The following is a 16,226-nucleotide window of genomic DNA, read 5'->3' on the forward strand; positions in this document are numbered from 1 at the left end:
ACATTTTTTTTTAATAGACTCGCGTGGTGTGTGGGGCAGGTCTGCTGCTTGTGTCTACAGATGCTTATGGCGCACAATTTAACCGCTATCTGAAATTACCTTATCGCTTCTTTTTTGCCTCTCTCCCTAAAAGAACATAAACTCCATGAAAAATTCCACTCATGTCATGCACACTAGAGTATATGCCTAGCACTGTGTGTGGCACATGGAAGGATAAATATGTAACAAATGGGGCTACTGTGTGAAGATTCAGGAGTGGATTAAGTTATCGACCCACCTACCGACCTACCTCTCTGTGTCTCTGGTACAGTGTGCTACTATGCAGCAGATAAGTATTATAAAAGAAACAAAACAGAGGATGATACTATTATGAGTCAGAAAGTACTGAACAACTTGGACATGCCTCATAGCTCAGGAGAAACCAGGAGTCTAAAATGACTCTTCCAGGAAGCAAAGCAAAAACCAGCTAAAGATTGACAGCAGCCTGAATGCTAATTTTAAGTCTGCCAATAGGGGAAAGCAGTTCTGTTAGTTGATAAACTTCTTTAGTGAATGTTCAGAATTTATAGAAAACTCCTTGAAGCTGCCTACCACTGTGCGGATGTTGATGATGCTGGGAAAAATGGAAGAGTGGTTGTGGTGTGGGTAAAGCGCAGAGCGGTTCTGCATTTTCTCCCACAAAGTCAATGAAAGGCTTCTGGTCCATCTTTCGCACACGGAGCAAGGCGAGGAAATTATGATAACAAAGTGATCCCGTTTCCCACAAGTTGCCTATAAGTCCATTCATCCAGGTACCCACCCAGTCACACACTCTGCCCCTCCCCCAACCTAGACACATATTGGGAAAAACACTGAAGAACAAGACCTTTAAGGTCTCTTTCAGCATTACATTCCCATGAAATCTTATCTGTGCAGGGATTCAGAAAATGAACAAACTGCTTTTGCAATATTTTCAGGAGAGTTTTTTGACTCATACTTAAAAGTTGGAAAAGAGGATGTTTACTTAAGATAGTGGTTTTTGCACTGGCTGGTTTGGCTCAGTGGATAGAGAGCTGCCTGTGGACTAAAGTGTCCTGGGTTTGATTCCAGTCAAGGGCACATGCCCAGGGGGCGGGCTCAATCCCCAGTAGGAAGCATGCAGGAAGCAGCCAATCAATGATTCTCTGTCATCATTGATGTTTCTCTCTCTCTCCCTCTCCCTTCCTCTCTGAAAGCAATGGAGGCGGGGGTGGAGGGAAGAAACCTGTACTGTGATTATGAAAGAGAATGTCCTTGTACTTTGGAAACACATTTTGAAGACTTAAGCTAAAGGAAACATGATATGTAACATACTCTCAAATAACTAAAAACAACACATAATACATTGTATTTACATGTACAGAGAGAGCAGTGATTCTCAAAGAGGGACCCCTGAAGGAGCATTAGCATTACCCACGAACTTGGTAGAAATACAAACTCTTGGGCCCCACCCCAGACCTACTAAAACCAGCTGTCGGGAGTGGGCCTGGTAGTCTATTTTAACAAGCCCTCCAGAGGATTGCACACTCAAGTTTGAAACCCACTGGAACAGAGAGGATAATAAAACAAATGTAGTGAAATGTAAAAATTGGTAAATCTGGGGAGAAGGTATTTGGGATTTCTGTACTATTATTGAAATTTTTCTATAAGTTTGCGATTGTCACAAAATAAAAATTAACAATAACAACAACAACATTACCCTGGGGTGATTTATGTACATATGTGGGAAGGAAGAGACTGTGGAGGTAAGGAGGAAACCACTGGATTTTTACATTTTTAGGAAGTAAAGGGATTCAGAACTAAGGTTGCTGCAGCTCCAGTGTAGAATGAGGAGCGGTGTTTGCATGGTCTTCAAACAAATCTTCTTGTAGAGAATATGGGCACCAAACCTACTAACCTGAATAGGAGAGTCCAGCAATCATTATAAAGAGGTCTTCTTCAGAAAAGCTTTCGGGAAGCATGAGGAAAGCAGCAGTCACAGCACTCCTCAGATTTTTATCTAGGGCTGCCTTAAGAGTGGCACTCTCATTCATTGCTATGATTTTCACCTGAAAAAAGCAAAACATTCAGTAGAGAAATTCCAGAAGAGTATTGCTCAAGATAAAGGGTTACGCATGCAATGGAACTGTCCCAAACTTAGCCCTGAAGATCTTGGAATGTTAGGCCAGTTGACACAAAATAATTATTATTCTAATAAGCAATCCCCAAATCTCTTGTTTTATGCCACCCAAAATAAATATTTCTCTTAAATGGGTTTTGAAAAAAGAAGTCAGTAGAAATGAAATAAATGTTCTTTGGAAAATTTAACATTTATTTTATAATCTCATTGTTCTTCACTTACTAGTAATTTTGTGGTAGACACAGACAAAATTTTACTTCTTTATTTAGAACTCAACTCTTCTGTTACTCATACATAACCTGAGTAGTCCATGCTCTATTTCAAACTGATTTTGACTAATGAAAAAGAAGGGGAAAAAAATAGGTAGTATAGGAAGAGCATGCGTTTTGAGTACAGGTAAGGCCTCAAGTCCAGTTATTTCTTAGCTGTGGGCAAATTACTTAACTTCTCATCTATAAAATGGGGATTACAGACATGCAGCAAAGAACTGTTATAAAGATCGAATGAGACAATAAATGTAAACTGCATTATGTACTAGTGAATGCCTTGATTAATAAAACAAAATTTCCTTCTGAATACATACCAAAAGCTACTATCTTTGACTTTCCCCAAATTCATGAAAATATAAATTGCTCTAGCCTATTCTGAGAATCTAGGTTTTAAAGACTGCACTGAAGTTAAGAGAATGTGTTTAAGTCCCAGTTCTATCTCTTACTTGCTCCGTGACTATGAGTATAATTTCTTAAAATGGGGTTAATAACAGAATCAAGTGCACACGGTTGTTGGGAAGATTAAATGAGATGTTACATATGAACCCTTAGCTGAAGTGTTCTTAGCTTCCTTCCGTGTTTCTTGGTGCATACGGCAAGAGCTTCTCTGGGCCAGAGGTTCTCACGGTCAGCAAGCATCAGAATCACTGGAAGGGCTCTTTAAAACACATGAGGCCCATCCACCAGAGCTTCTCAATCAGTCGGCCTGGATGAGGCCTAAAAATGTACATTTTTAACAAGTTCCCAGGTAATGTTGGTGCTGCCGGTCCAGGAACCACAGTTTGAGAACCAACGCTCTAAGATATATATACTTAAAAGTAGAATTGCCAAATTGCTCTTTGGAGTGGTTGTACCAATTTATACTCCTGCCACAATTTTTTAAAACCATCACGCTCCTTCTGACTGATTTTCTAAATAAAGAAAGGGTATAGAAGTCCACATATCTCAAATGTGTGCTGGCAGCAAATTTTCCTTCTATTGTATTTTAGAAAACGGGGCTTAAGTTACCTTTTATTTGTTGAATAGAGGTAATTTCTGCCAAAATTAAGAAGGTCATAATAGACACATACATTTAAGAAATTCCAAATTAAAATTTTATTAGACAGCAAGGAAAGAGAATGATGTGTATCTCAAACTATAGTATATTTTTTTAAATTAATCATAAATAAGCAGTATCATAAAACAACTATTTTACAAATCAGGCTTAAAAACCTAACTTCTATCTTTTACTATTTTTTTCTAAGGGAATATTAACAACATAAAAACCTCTTATATGCTAGGTAAGCCACTCTATTCAATACTACCTCCTCCCTTGTAATTACAAGGACTTAATGGCCCTTAATTAAGCCTTTCGGCACTTGGGTGAGTTTAATATTATTGCAATCATCTGCAGAAAAGTAAAACCAAGGAGCAGCCCAGCAGCAAGACTTGCCCAAGGTTGCATAATGAGTTGATGGCAAAATCAGGGAAACACCCTTATGCTTGGCAAATCCAACTCTAAATATTTTGAATTATTCTCATGCATTCAGTTAGGGATCTGCTCTGGTTAATTTCTTTTCTTTAAAGATTACTAAAACAAACGTTAAGGTCCTATTAATAACTCCTATGTTTATGTCTTGAATAACTTTCCTAAACTTTTTGTCCCATATAGAATCATGAATGAAGGTAACCTCATCTTACTCATGGGGAGACTGAGGTCCAGAGAATTAAAAGGTTTCTCCACGAGAAGCAGTGGCACACAAATGAGGATGTGGATCCCTGATTCTCAGAGCTCTTTCTTTTCAAAACTCTGTAAAGCCTCACTTCCAAATTCTTCTTCTTCCTCATTTACCAGGTCCTGCTCAATAATGCTTCACCCTGCCAGGACCGGTTTGGCTCAGTGGATAGAGCGTCGGCCTGCGGACTGAAAGGTCCTGGGTTCGATTCTGGTCCAGGGCATGTGCCTTGGTTGGGGGCACATCCCCAGTAGGGGGTGTGCAAGAGGCAGCTAATCAATGATTCTCTCTCATCGACGTTTCTAACTCTCTATCCCTCTCTCTTCCTCTCTGTGAAAAATCAATAAAATATATATATTAAAAAAAAAAATAATAATGCTTCACCCTATCTTTTTCTGGTAGCTTTTACAGAAACGCCATGAAAACAGAAGCTATTTTGAGATGCTAACAAATCAAAGTTGCAAAGAAAAGAGTAAGTTTGAGGAAACTATTCTATTTAACGTGATACCACTTATTCTCTACAAAAGTTGTTCTACTTAGGTATAAAAAAGCAGTCTGTTTGCAATTTAAGATTAAGAAGAGTGTAAATAAAAGCATCCTTACTCAAAGGAAAAATGTCAGTTCAGAAGACTCTGCTACTGTGCTGATCTGGTTCTCCAGTGTAAGGTGAACTAAGAACTTGTCTCAGCAGCACTGTTATTTGTTGTTCAGAGTGAAAAGCCAGTGAACTCTTGGGACACTGCCAGAGAGGCCTGGGAAAAAAAGAAAGCCCTCAGATTTGTGAATAGCTGTTTGTATCTTACTGGAAATGCCCGCATCTGAACCGCATAGATAGCATTAACACTACTGCCAAGAAGAAAATCTTTACTGGAGAGAGGAAGGGGCAACACTTGAAGGGACTTTCAAAAGCCCAACTCGAGAGATTTGTGAGCACCTTTCATGATAGGAAAAAAGGGGAAGTCACGAGTGGTCTCCTCTATAATGCAGTCACATGGAGGCAGTGACTTGAATTGCAAACAGTGAAGTTATAGTCACAAAGAACACAGCCCTATCTAGTGTTCAAATACCCAACCACTAACCAATGACCCTTCCCATGGAAGTTTTCCATTCCAAATGGCCAGAAAGGTGACATTTTCTAAATGGTTACTGCCTGAGGACCAAAAAGAAACACTGAACATTTGAGCTGGATGAAACCTTATTAATTACCTATTGGACTACTGACTCTTCCAAAATAAGAGTGCGGTGCTTAAAAAAAAAAAAATTCCTTTGGCATACACAGAGAAGCAGCTTAGTTGTCTTTTAAATAAGCAAATGAATGGCTCAAACTTTGCATTTTAAAGGCTAGAGGCCCAAAGGTTTGCTCACAGCTGGGCAGAGCCAAGACTAGTGAGCCAGGTTTTCCATCTTCAGTGAGGGATCTTTTATACTTCTGGGACTTTTCTATCTACAAAAAGTAAGTCAATAGCTACAGTATGATAATGACTGCAAAATTGTGAATGTACTAAAAACCACTGAATTGCACATTTTATTTAATTTTGTTTGTTTATTTCAGAGAGGATGGGAGAGGGAGAGAAACATCAATAATGAGAGAGAATCATTGATCAGCCGCCTCTTGCACAGCCTCCACCAGAGATCAAGCCCAGAGCCCGCCTTCTGGCAACCATTCAGTGCACGGGGACGTGTCCAACCAACTGAAGCACACTGGCCACGGAGGGAAATGTCCATTTTTTAAAGAAAGGTCCTCCTTTATATTTCTCCTTTTTTTTTTTTTTTATTAATAAAGTTTATTTTTTAGAGTTTAAATTCACAACAAAATTAGATGGGATAAATAACCTGGCCACTGTGGCTTAGTGGTTGAGCATCGACCCAAAACCAAAAGGTTGCCCATTCGATTATCAGTCAGGGCACATGTCCAGATTTCTAGCTCTGTCCTCAATAGGGGCCATGCAGGAGGCAGCCAATTGACGATGTTTCTCTCTCATCAATGTTTCCATTTCTCTCTCTCTCTTAAAAAAAAAAAAATAAATAAAAATAATTTAAAAACATACTTTTAAAAATATAAATGGAAATTATAGCGAGTACCTATACCCCTTGTATATTTTAAACACTTAAATTGCTAGTGATTGAGAAATCCTATTCTAGTTGCAATACCGAAAATAATTTTAGAGCTTTAAACATATAATTTAATGTAACTCTTTCTTTTAAAGCACACAGAAACAAAGAATTCACACTCATATTCTCACAATTCTTTCCTAAGACATTTACCCATTCTTTTTATTAAAATACTTTCAATTCTTTCTGTCCATCAGATTTGTTCATTTGATTAATATCTGCTGCCACCTAGAGGTAAAAATAGTTTGTTTAAAGACAGTCATCTTGAGCATGGTTAACCAGGATTTCCACTCAGAGAAACTAAGAGCAGGAGTGGGTGGAAGAGTTAATTCACCCACTTATGATTTTTTATTTTATCATGTGTTATGGCCAACACTTTCAAATGATTTTTAAAGATATCCTGATTTTCTTTTGCTAGACGCTTAATAAGCCTGAGGCATAGTCATTGTTATCAATAACTTTTTCTTCTCCAAGTTAGCTGAGAAATGACATTTTGCATGATATAAATGTAGCTGTTATTATTTGTCTTGAATTGTTGTTTTTATATTACCAGGATATATGACATTTAGAAAAAAATCTGAGGTCATTTCTAGTCAGTGCTTACATTCTGAAATTTCGTGGCATTTTTAGCTTTCTAATGTCAATTAAAAAAAAAATATATATATATATATATATATATATATATATATATATATATATATATATATATATATTTGCTAGTTGGTTTGGCTCAGTGGATAGAGTGTAGGCCTGCAGACTTAAAGGTCCCAGGTTTGATTCCAGTCAGGGGCACATGTCCAGGTTGTGGGCTTGATGACTGGTAGGGGGCATGCAGGAGGCAACCGATCAATGAATCTCATTATTGATGTTTCTCTCTTTCTCTCTCCACCTCTCTCCCTCCCTCCCTCTTTTTCCTCTCTGAAATCAATAAAAATATAAAAATATATATGTATATTTTTTACTTCGGAGAGAAAGAGAAAGGGAGAGAGAGAGAAACATCAGTGATGAGAGAGAATAATTGATTTGCTGCATCCTGCATGCCCCTACCAGGGATCGAGCCCACAACCTGGCCATGTGCCATGACCAAGGAATCATCAGCCTCCTGGTTCATAGGTTGATGCTCAACCACTGAGCTTCATCCTTAGGGCCCTAATATCTATTTTTTTAAATTGAAATATTCCAAGCACAAAACACAGTACAGAGAATAACAATTTCACATTCAATATTTCATTTTATCTAAAAACTATAGACCTGGTGCACAAATTCGTGCACTTGGGGCAGGGGTGGGGGGGTCCCTCAGCCCAGATTGAGAGGGTGCAGGCCAGGCTGAGGGACCCCACTGGTGCATGATCAGGGCCAGGAAGGGATGCAGGAGGTTGGCCAGCCAGGGAGGGACCGCAGGAAGGCTCCAGGGTGTGACCAGCCCGTCTCATTCAGTCCCCATCAGCGGGACCCCAGTAGCAAGCTAACCTACCGGTTGGAGCATCTGCCCCCCCAGTGGTCAGTTTGTGTCATAGCAACTGGTTGACCTGTTGACTGTCTGCCCCCTGGTGGTCAGTGAATGTCATAGTGAGCAGTTGAGCAGCCTTAGCATATGATTAGCATATTATGCTTTGATTGGTTGAATGGCCAACAAGAAGACCGGACACTTAGCATATGAGGCTTTTATTATATAGGATAACTCTGAGATGGACAAGAACAAAGGGAAATGAAAAATTTTTTCCTGAGTGTCTACTAAGTGCCAGGCATTTTATATCTAGGCATTTCTCAAATGTCTTTTGAGGTCAGTATGATCAACCTTATCCATAGATGACAATGTTTTAAGGCTCAGGGAGATTAAGGCACTGGTACAGCTCACATAGCTGGGAATATCAGAGATGGGACCCAACAGATGTGTCTGACTCTAAAATGTCTGGTTATTTTCTAGTACTACTATTTTGCTTCCACTTTTCAACACCTTCTTGAAGTAGGCAGGGCAAATATAGTTGTCCCCATTCTACAGAAAAGTTATTAGAGGTTCAGAAAGATAAAGCAAGTTGCCCAAATTCACATAAATAACTAACAAGTGGCAGGAATGAATAAGACCCAAGCTTTTCATTCCACATTCATTTTTCTTCCTGTCACACTAGTTTATTTTTTAAATTAAAAAACCTGGAAAGAAAATAATATTTATAAATTTTCAACTATATTTATTTGCTTAATTATGTGCTTTACTAGTTATCTAGACTAGAAATGAGAAATTCATCTAAGAAGATATGAAATTATTTCAGGTAGCCTATTATTTCTGAACTCTAGAAATAATGGTTTTACTGAAAAATTACAGGCTGTAAAGTATACAAGTCTAACAGATACAGCTTGACAAATTTTTACATATAGATATATCAGTGAACTATTGCCTTTATCAAAGTTTCTGGACATTTTAATGAGCTACATCCTTATATATATGTTTTTTTATACATGGAATTTTATTTATTTTCCTTTTTATTGAATGTATTGGTGTGACACTGATTTAAAAAATTATATAGATTTTAGGTGCACAATTCCACAAGCATCATTTACATTTTAAACCCAGATGCAAGGCCAGAGAATCTTGACTGCCCATGTATATCAATAGAGATTTTTATGCTACAACCAAGTAAGCTAAGATTGTATAAATCTCTAAATTTTTGCCATAATTGACAAAAGGAGAAGCAGCATAGTCACTCTTATGGGAGACATTTAACAATAATCCATGTACTGTCTTTTTTAGGGCCTGAGACCCTCTGACAGCATAAAGAAAATTTTTCCTTGCTATGAGATTGGCAACTGTGATTATGTCACCCTAGTTCTCAAACTATGAAAAGACCTTTTCTCAAAAAACAGACTACATATCTGCATGAAAGGAGAAACATGGCATTTGCAAATACAAGTCAAAAGTTCGAGTCCTCTCCACTTTTTTTCCTGTTTCGTTTATTTTGTTTCTATTGAAGCGCAGGGAGACACTGCCCTCGGCAGCCGCCTCTAGCGGTATCCCCAATTAAGAAAAGACACTACGACAGCATCTCACCATTGGCCTGAGGAGGATAATAAAGGGGATTAGAATCCACTCCCCACAGGATAACTACTTGGTTCATTCATTTCTTCAACAAATATTTGCTGAATGATTACTATGTGCCAGGCATTGTCCCAGGCACTGCTGGGATAGATATATCAATGGACAAACAATGCCCCATGACACGTTTGAGAAGATAAGGTGAAGCACTGGGCATTTCTTCTACCATCCTCTCCAGCCCAAAAGGACTAACTTTGAGCCTGATCCATCCAGACATTTGAAGAACCTTCAGAGAGAGGGCAGGAGTAGTGTGGATAATATCTAGATATTGTTTGGCAATGAATTCTTAGAGAGGAAAAGGAGTCTGAAACATTTCTATTTCTCGAGTTCCATCTGGTTGCAATCAAAGATCAAAATAAGGTCAGGTTCAGAGAGGAGAGGTCTCCCTAATTGTGGCAGCCAATAAAACACTCACTGGTTTTTGGAGTCGTCCAGCAATGTATAAGTTATTCCAGTAGAGGAGATCTTTAATCAAATTATCAGTGCTTATAACCCCATATTTGATAAGCTGGAAAAGAAAAGAAATGGACATGAAAAGAAGCAAAACACCCATATCGTTGTTTATGCAAATGCAAAATATAAAGAAATACATTTCTGCCCAGAGTAGTACCTTGATTTCCAAAGCCACTCAAAATGCCTACTTCGTACACACAAGCATCTCTACCAAAAATTTTCGCAAAGGATACGTTTCCAAGACTGATTTGTCCCCTCAGGTATATGAGATCACACGACCACTATTTTAACTCAGACTCTTGTGATGTTAAAAGGCAGAATGGCTCTTAGAGGCCATCTAGTGCTGGTCCTCAATGAACTGGAAATAAAAAATTGGTCCTTCAGCACAGACAGTTTGAGTAGCTAAATTTCATGCTTCTCCCTCAAGAAATAAGAAACTTGAGGCTCAGAGAGGATAAATGACAAGCCCAAGGTGGCACCATTAGAAGCAGAGACAAAATTAGGTCCCTGAATTTTAGTCTGGGCTTCCAATGCTCATTTTACCACCAAGTACAAGAAATTTTGTTTATATAATTAAAAGTTTTTTACTTACATCCTTTACATGTAAATTTCTCTTCACTGTGGACTATTCTAAACACTTTTATAATTACAAAGCAACATCTAAATATAATACATCTCTATCAGTGCTGAACATGGAATTATGGTCAAGCTCATGCCACAGTAATTTGCACAAACTCTGAATGCAGTTGTTCCAGGTTACAAAATCCCGTTTGTTTCAACAAATATCTCTGGCCTCGTTCTGCTGAACTTCAGTATCCCAATGGCCTTCTCAGAATATCTAAGAAATAGCTAAAGAATTTTAATTAAAAAGTACAATCCCTTTGGCATATAATTATGCCCAAATATTTGGTTACTGGAGCTTTTAATATTGTTTGAAACTACCAATTAGAGATAGGCTCAGCATAATATTCATTATGGGCAAAGAACAAAGCTACGTGCTTGGCATAACTGAAGTGCACATGGAAGGCTGTGCTGAATAACCTGCCCTCTGCTCCAGCCACAGTCTTGCGGGAAGCCTTCTTGCTGTAGGCATGCAAAAGCTGGGAGGTAATAGAAACACCACTGGCCTGGAAGCCAGGGGCCTGTCTCTGCCTAGTTGCCTGAGCTTATGGAACTTATTTTCTCTATGAGTCTTGTTTTTTTTTTCATCTGAAAAGTGCAAGTGGAGCAGGATTGGCCCGCAGCCAAAACGGTAAATTCAGGGCCCAAAGGTTATGCAGGACATCACCACTAATCACAGCGCTCCTTCCTGCCGAGTTCAGATAGGTCTTCAAAATCCCGCCCAGGCAAGTACTCACCCTCCTGGCCTTCAAAGTGTGGCCCGCTGACCAATAACATCAGCATCACCTGGGAGCTTGACAAAATTACAGAATCTCAGGCTCCATTCCAGATTAAACTGAATCAGAATCTGCGTTCGATAAGAGCTTTCGGTGACTGCACGTCAAAGTCTGACCGCTCTAAGCAATCAGCGCCACTGAGCAGAGGTGGCACAGCTGGTGGACCCCGTCTGTCATCCTTAGCCCCGCTTACCTCTAGGAGGCTGGATTTAGTACCCGGTAGTCTTCTTAAGTTGGACTCCTGCCTAGTTCTAGGCAGCCCTCCTAGACATTGGGCTCCTTTATCTGAAAGAGAGTCCAGCAGGGTTCCTGCTGCCAGACAACCCTTGGCCGGGATCCAGGCATCTTACCTGCTCTCCAGCAATTCACCATCAGGTTCCACCCACCTGCTGGCACCAAGAGGTTCCTACAACTTGGCATGCTCCTAAATACCTGTAATATCCTCTTCACTTCCAAATTCCTTCTGGAAGAATGTCAGTCCTTCCCTATAGATAAGATTAATTTCCACTCTGGTCCTTAATGGGCCACTGACTAAACCGTTGGTTCTCAAAGTGTGTTTTCCAGACCAGCAGGAAGCTTGTTAGAGAGTAAATCTTTTGCCCTAACTGGTTTGGCTCAGTGGATAGAGCGTCGGTCTGCAGACTGAAGGGTCCTAGGTTCCATGCCGGTCAAGGGCATGTACCTTGGTTGCGGGCACATCCCCAGTAGGGAGTGTGCAAGAGGCAGCTGAATAGATGTTTCTCTCTCATTGATGTTTCTAACTCTCTATCCCTCTATAAAAAAAATCAATAAAATATATATATTTTTTAAAGGGAGTAAATCTTTAAAGTTCTCATCACAAGAAAAAAAACAATTGTAACTATGTGTGGGTATGGATACTAACTAAACTTATGGTGATCATTTCATAATATATACATATATCCGTGTTGTATACCTAAAATTAATACAATGTTATATGACAATTATATCTCAATTTACAAAAAAAAAAGAAAAAAAAAAAGTAAAGCTTCAAACCCTATCCCAGACTCACTGAACCACAAACTCTGGGGTGGGGCCCAGCAATCTGTGTCTAACCGGCACTCTAGGGAATTGCAATGCACATTAAAATGTGAGAACCACTTGGTCAAAGGCAAAAAATAAAGCCAGTCACATTTGACCACCTTCACCTAGCAAGAGCTTAAACATTTCCTGAGTGCAAGAACATACATATTTGGCTAGTATTCTAACAACAAAGGTTAATAATAACCCCAGAGAAGACAATGGCCAAAGTCGCTTACCCGATCATCACACATGATCAACGTATTGTAGTAAACTCCAGCGCCGTAGTTATTCTGGATGGTGGTGATAACCTTGGGCCCCAAAACTTTTAGGAAAGAGTAATGGCTCCAATTTTTCTTTAGGTTCTTTGAATGCCATGCAATAGGGTCATCTACTGTGAACACAAAGTCCAGCATGGCTGCCTGGGAGGTGAAGAAAAGAGAATGATTTTAATTTTAATTCCAGGAAAGGCACCCAGATAACAGCATAACTAAAGTTTTATGCCATGATGACTAATAAAAGGCCTGGGATTTTCAAGAGAAATTTAAGCAAGCCTCTGGAACCAATCTGAGCTTTGTTTTCATCGATACACATAACAACAATGCCTATTTAACATGTACTGTCATGCCAACACTCTTCTAAACACTTTATATATATATATATAAAATACATATTATATATATATATGTATATATAATGTATATACAGTAACTCATTTTATCCTCAAAACAACGTAGGCACTGTTACTATCCCAAGTTTTTGGAAGAAAGCCACAAGGCACAGACTTAAGGTCCTTGCCCAAGGACACATAGCTGGCGACAGCAGATAAAATCTGGTACCAAATCCTGTGTGCTGAACCACTGTTGTACACTGCCTTTCCTATAAATGCTGCTGAAGATGCTCCACTTTTCTTCCAGACGAAATAACCCGTGGATAAGCTCTACACGGTATTATATAAAGGGAAATGTTAACTTAACTCTCACCCATTTGCCAACCACTCACTGAGGACCTACAGTGAGCTCCGATAGGTCATGAGGTAGTCGTAAAGAGGTCAAAGTCTGCTGAGGAAACAGACAGATCGTCAGTAAATGGATTTGACAGAAGAATGCAAAAATGCACTAATTTCACTCAAAATTGGGTCCACAGGAAGGAGACAACTTCCTATACAATGACATTTTTGAAGATTGATCATCTGAATCTTGAAGGATGTGCAAGAGTTAAAAAGCAGGGCTGGTGGAAAGGGAGTCCTGTTGGAGGAAAACCCTCTGTGGACACGAGAACGGGGCATGCCCCGTGTGCTGCATTTACTAGCACTGTGGTCGGCAAGCTGGGGCTCGCGAGCCACGTGCGGCTCTTTGGCCCCTGGAGTGTGGCTCTTCCACAAAACACCACGGCCTGGGCGAGTCTATTTTGAAGAAGTGGCGTTAGAAGAAGTTTAAGTTTAAAAAACTCGGCTCTCAAAAGAAATTTCAATCGTCGTCCTGTTAATATTTGGCTCTGTTGAGTAATGAGTTTGCTGACCGCCGTACTAGTAGTTTGCTATGGCTGGAGAAGAATGCAGGCAGGGGAGGGGTGGGAGAGGAGACAAGACAGGGAGGCTGGATGTCATAACAAGAAATTTTCCTGCAGAAGAACTCACTGGAGGGAGGAGAAAATAAAGGCTGGGAAACCTCACTGGAGGCCAACTGCAAGATTCCAGGTGAGGAAAGAAGTCACTAAGGCAATGAAGGGTATAGAGACAGATCTGACAGAGACTTATGTGTTGGAATATGCAAAACCTATTAACCTTAGGAAATGAAAGTGAGGGAAAGCAAAGGAAGGGCCTTTCTTGGAAGGAATTCCACCTCTGCTCAAAGGAAAATTTTCATGGAAAAATGAAGAGGTGGTTACAGAGTCAGGAGGCTAAGGCCTGCACTGGGTTTCCAAAAAAAAAAACTGGATACTTAAGATTTCAGGTTAACGGGTTTTTAAAAATTGTATAATTATGTTAATTAAAAAAAAATAACCAGCCTATAAGAACCTATAACTTATACACTTATAATCTGTAATTTCTCATATGCTGTCAGTTTAAAAAAAAAAAAAAAAGTATTACTTAAAAACTAGTATGGCCTTGGCTGTTGTGGCTCAGCTGGCTGAAGCACTGTCCCATACACCAAAAGGTTGCAGGATTCCAAGTCAGGACACATACCTGGGTTACAGGTTCGATCCCCAGTCTAGGGTGTTCAGGAGGCAAATAATTGTGGTTTCTCTCTCTCTCCCCCTCTCCCCTTTCCTCTCTCTATAAAATCAATAAACATATCCTCCGGTGAGAATTAAACCAACAACAAAAATTACTATAGGTAGGAAACAGCAAATCCCAGCAACAATATAGATGGCCAGACAGATTGCAGCCAGGTATCCAAATCCAGAAGGCTCTATTGCCATCCGCACACTTCCATTTCCTTAGTTTATTGAAGGTGACAACAAACTGCCGGGCTGTGTAAGAACTACAGCAAACAGAAACACAGTTCAGAACGATTGCACCTCAGAAAACAACTCTATTTGGCCATTTGTTCCTTTTACATTAATTCAGCAAAAACTCTAAAGCACACATAGAAAAACTTTGTTTAAATGAAAAATATGCGTCTGTCCCTCTTCTGCTGTCTTGAATCTTGTCTCCACCTTGGAAGCAAACTTTATTTTCCGAGGAAAATTTGCAGTCACAAGGAACACTGTACCCTCCCTGCTGTTGTGCTCGGCCAAGGCCGCAGTGTAACAATGCCAAATCCTCCCTGGTTTTGGTAAATGTCTGGTTTTGGTAAATGTCCTGAGCAAGGGTAGATACACTGGTCACCCACTAACTCTCCCTGCACCTGTCCTGGCCCTACAACCAGTCCCTCAGCTTCTTGAAGTCAGGAAGACCATGTTGTATTTTCTCCTACAGCTACAGAGGTGTCCTTCTCAAGCTGGGCTACACAGTAGCATCACCTGGGAAGGTTTTGAAATTCTTTTTTTTTTTTTTTAATATATTTTATTGATTTTTTACAGAGAGGAAGAGAGAGGGATGGAGAGTTAGAAACGTCAATGAGAGAGAATCATTGATCAGCTGCCTTTTGCACACCTCCTATTGGGGTTGTGCCCGCAACCAAGGTACATGCCCTTGACCGGAATCGAACCTGGGACCCTTCAGTCTGCAGGCCGACGCTCTATCCACTGAGCCAAACCGGCTAGGGCTTGAAATTCTTGAAGCCCAGGCCTCCACTTCTCCGCCGCCTCAATTAAATCAGAATCTCTGCTGACGGAACACAAGCATCAGGTTTTTTTTTTTTTTTTTATTGTTTTGTGTGTGTGTGTGTGTGTGTGTGTGTGTGTGTGTTTAAGCTTCTCAGGGAATTCAAGCTTCAGAACACTGAGCTAGCACCTGGCAAGTATTTCTTCTCTACCACCTTGGCCTCTGCATCAGCTTTTCCCTCCACATAATCGCATCTCCTGCTCTAGAGGCTAAGCGGGCTCGCGCTACTTGTCCTAAAGAACTCCGCTCTCGTGGTCAGACCGGGGGCACTGTCACACGGAGAGTGTCCTCTGTGGGCTGAGGGGTGGGTGCGCGGAGCAGACCCGCAGGCAGCTCTGGGGCTCCGGGCGGGGGACATGAAAGGCGAAAGGAAAGGCGTGGGGCCGGCTCCGGGCCGGGCTCACCTTCTGGTCGGAGCTGGGCCCCGTCTGGCGGAACACCCCAGAGCCATAGACGAACGCCAGGCTCAGCCCCTCGGGGAAGTGAGACAGGATCTTGCGGAAGGCCACCCCCGAGCTCTGCAGCGCCTGCAGCGCCATGGGCCGCGGCAGAGGGAGGCCAGCACCCTCGGCGCAGCCCGGCCGAGGGCGGCGGACCGATACCCGGCAGGAAGTAAAGGGCGGGGAGGTGGAAGACGGGGTCCGGCCTGAGCGCGGGAATCCTGGCGCCGGAGACAAGAGCAGGAGGGACCGGCAAGGACCAGCGTGCAGGTGGCCCAGGCGAGCGGCCAGCCCCAGCCACGC

At 40.9% G+C, this 16,226-nt stretch overlaps 1 protein-coding gene across 2 annotated transcripts in view; it reads right to left on the reverse strand.

The window, feature by feature from the left end:
* TAMM41 (TAM41 mitochondrial translocator assembly and maintenance homolog) overlaps positions 1–16,226 on the reverse strand; it is a 37,247-nt gene extending 21,021 nt beyond the window's left edge. Inside the window, exons 1-4 of one of the 2 annotated variants that reach the window (XM_084902630.1) lie at positions 15,888–16,226; positions 12,452–12,634; positions 9,740–9,832; positions 1,916–2,066 (exon numbers count right to left, since the gene is read on the reverse strand). In XM_084902630.1, the coding sequence (XP_084758756.1) occupies positions 1,916–2,066; positions 9,740–9,832; positions 12,452–12,634; positions 15,888–16,022 (562 nt within the window). In that variant the 5' untranslated portion in view covers positions 16,023–16,226. Of the gene's footprint in view, positions 1–1,915; positions 2,067–4,724; positions 4,860–9,739; positions 9,833–12,451; positions 12,635–15,887 lie in introns of those variants that run through there. The other variant, XM_084902631.1, reaches the window with a different exon arrangement.

This window comes from Pipistrellus hanaki (assembly GCF_964339955.1).
Source record: "Pipistrellus hanaki genome assembly, chromosome: 13".
NCBI classification, from domain to species: Eukaryota; Metazoa; Chordata; class Mammalia; order Chiroptera; family Vespertilionidae; genus Pipistrellus; species Pipistrellus hanaki.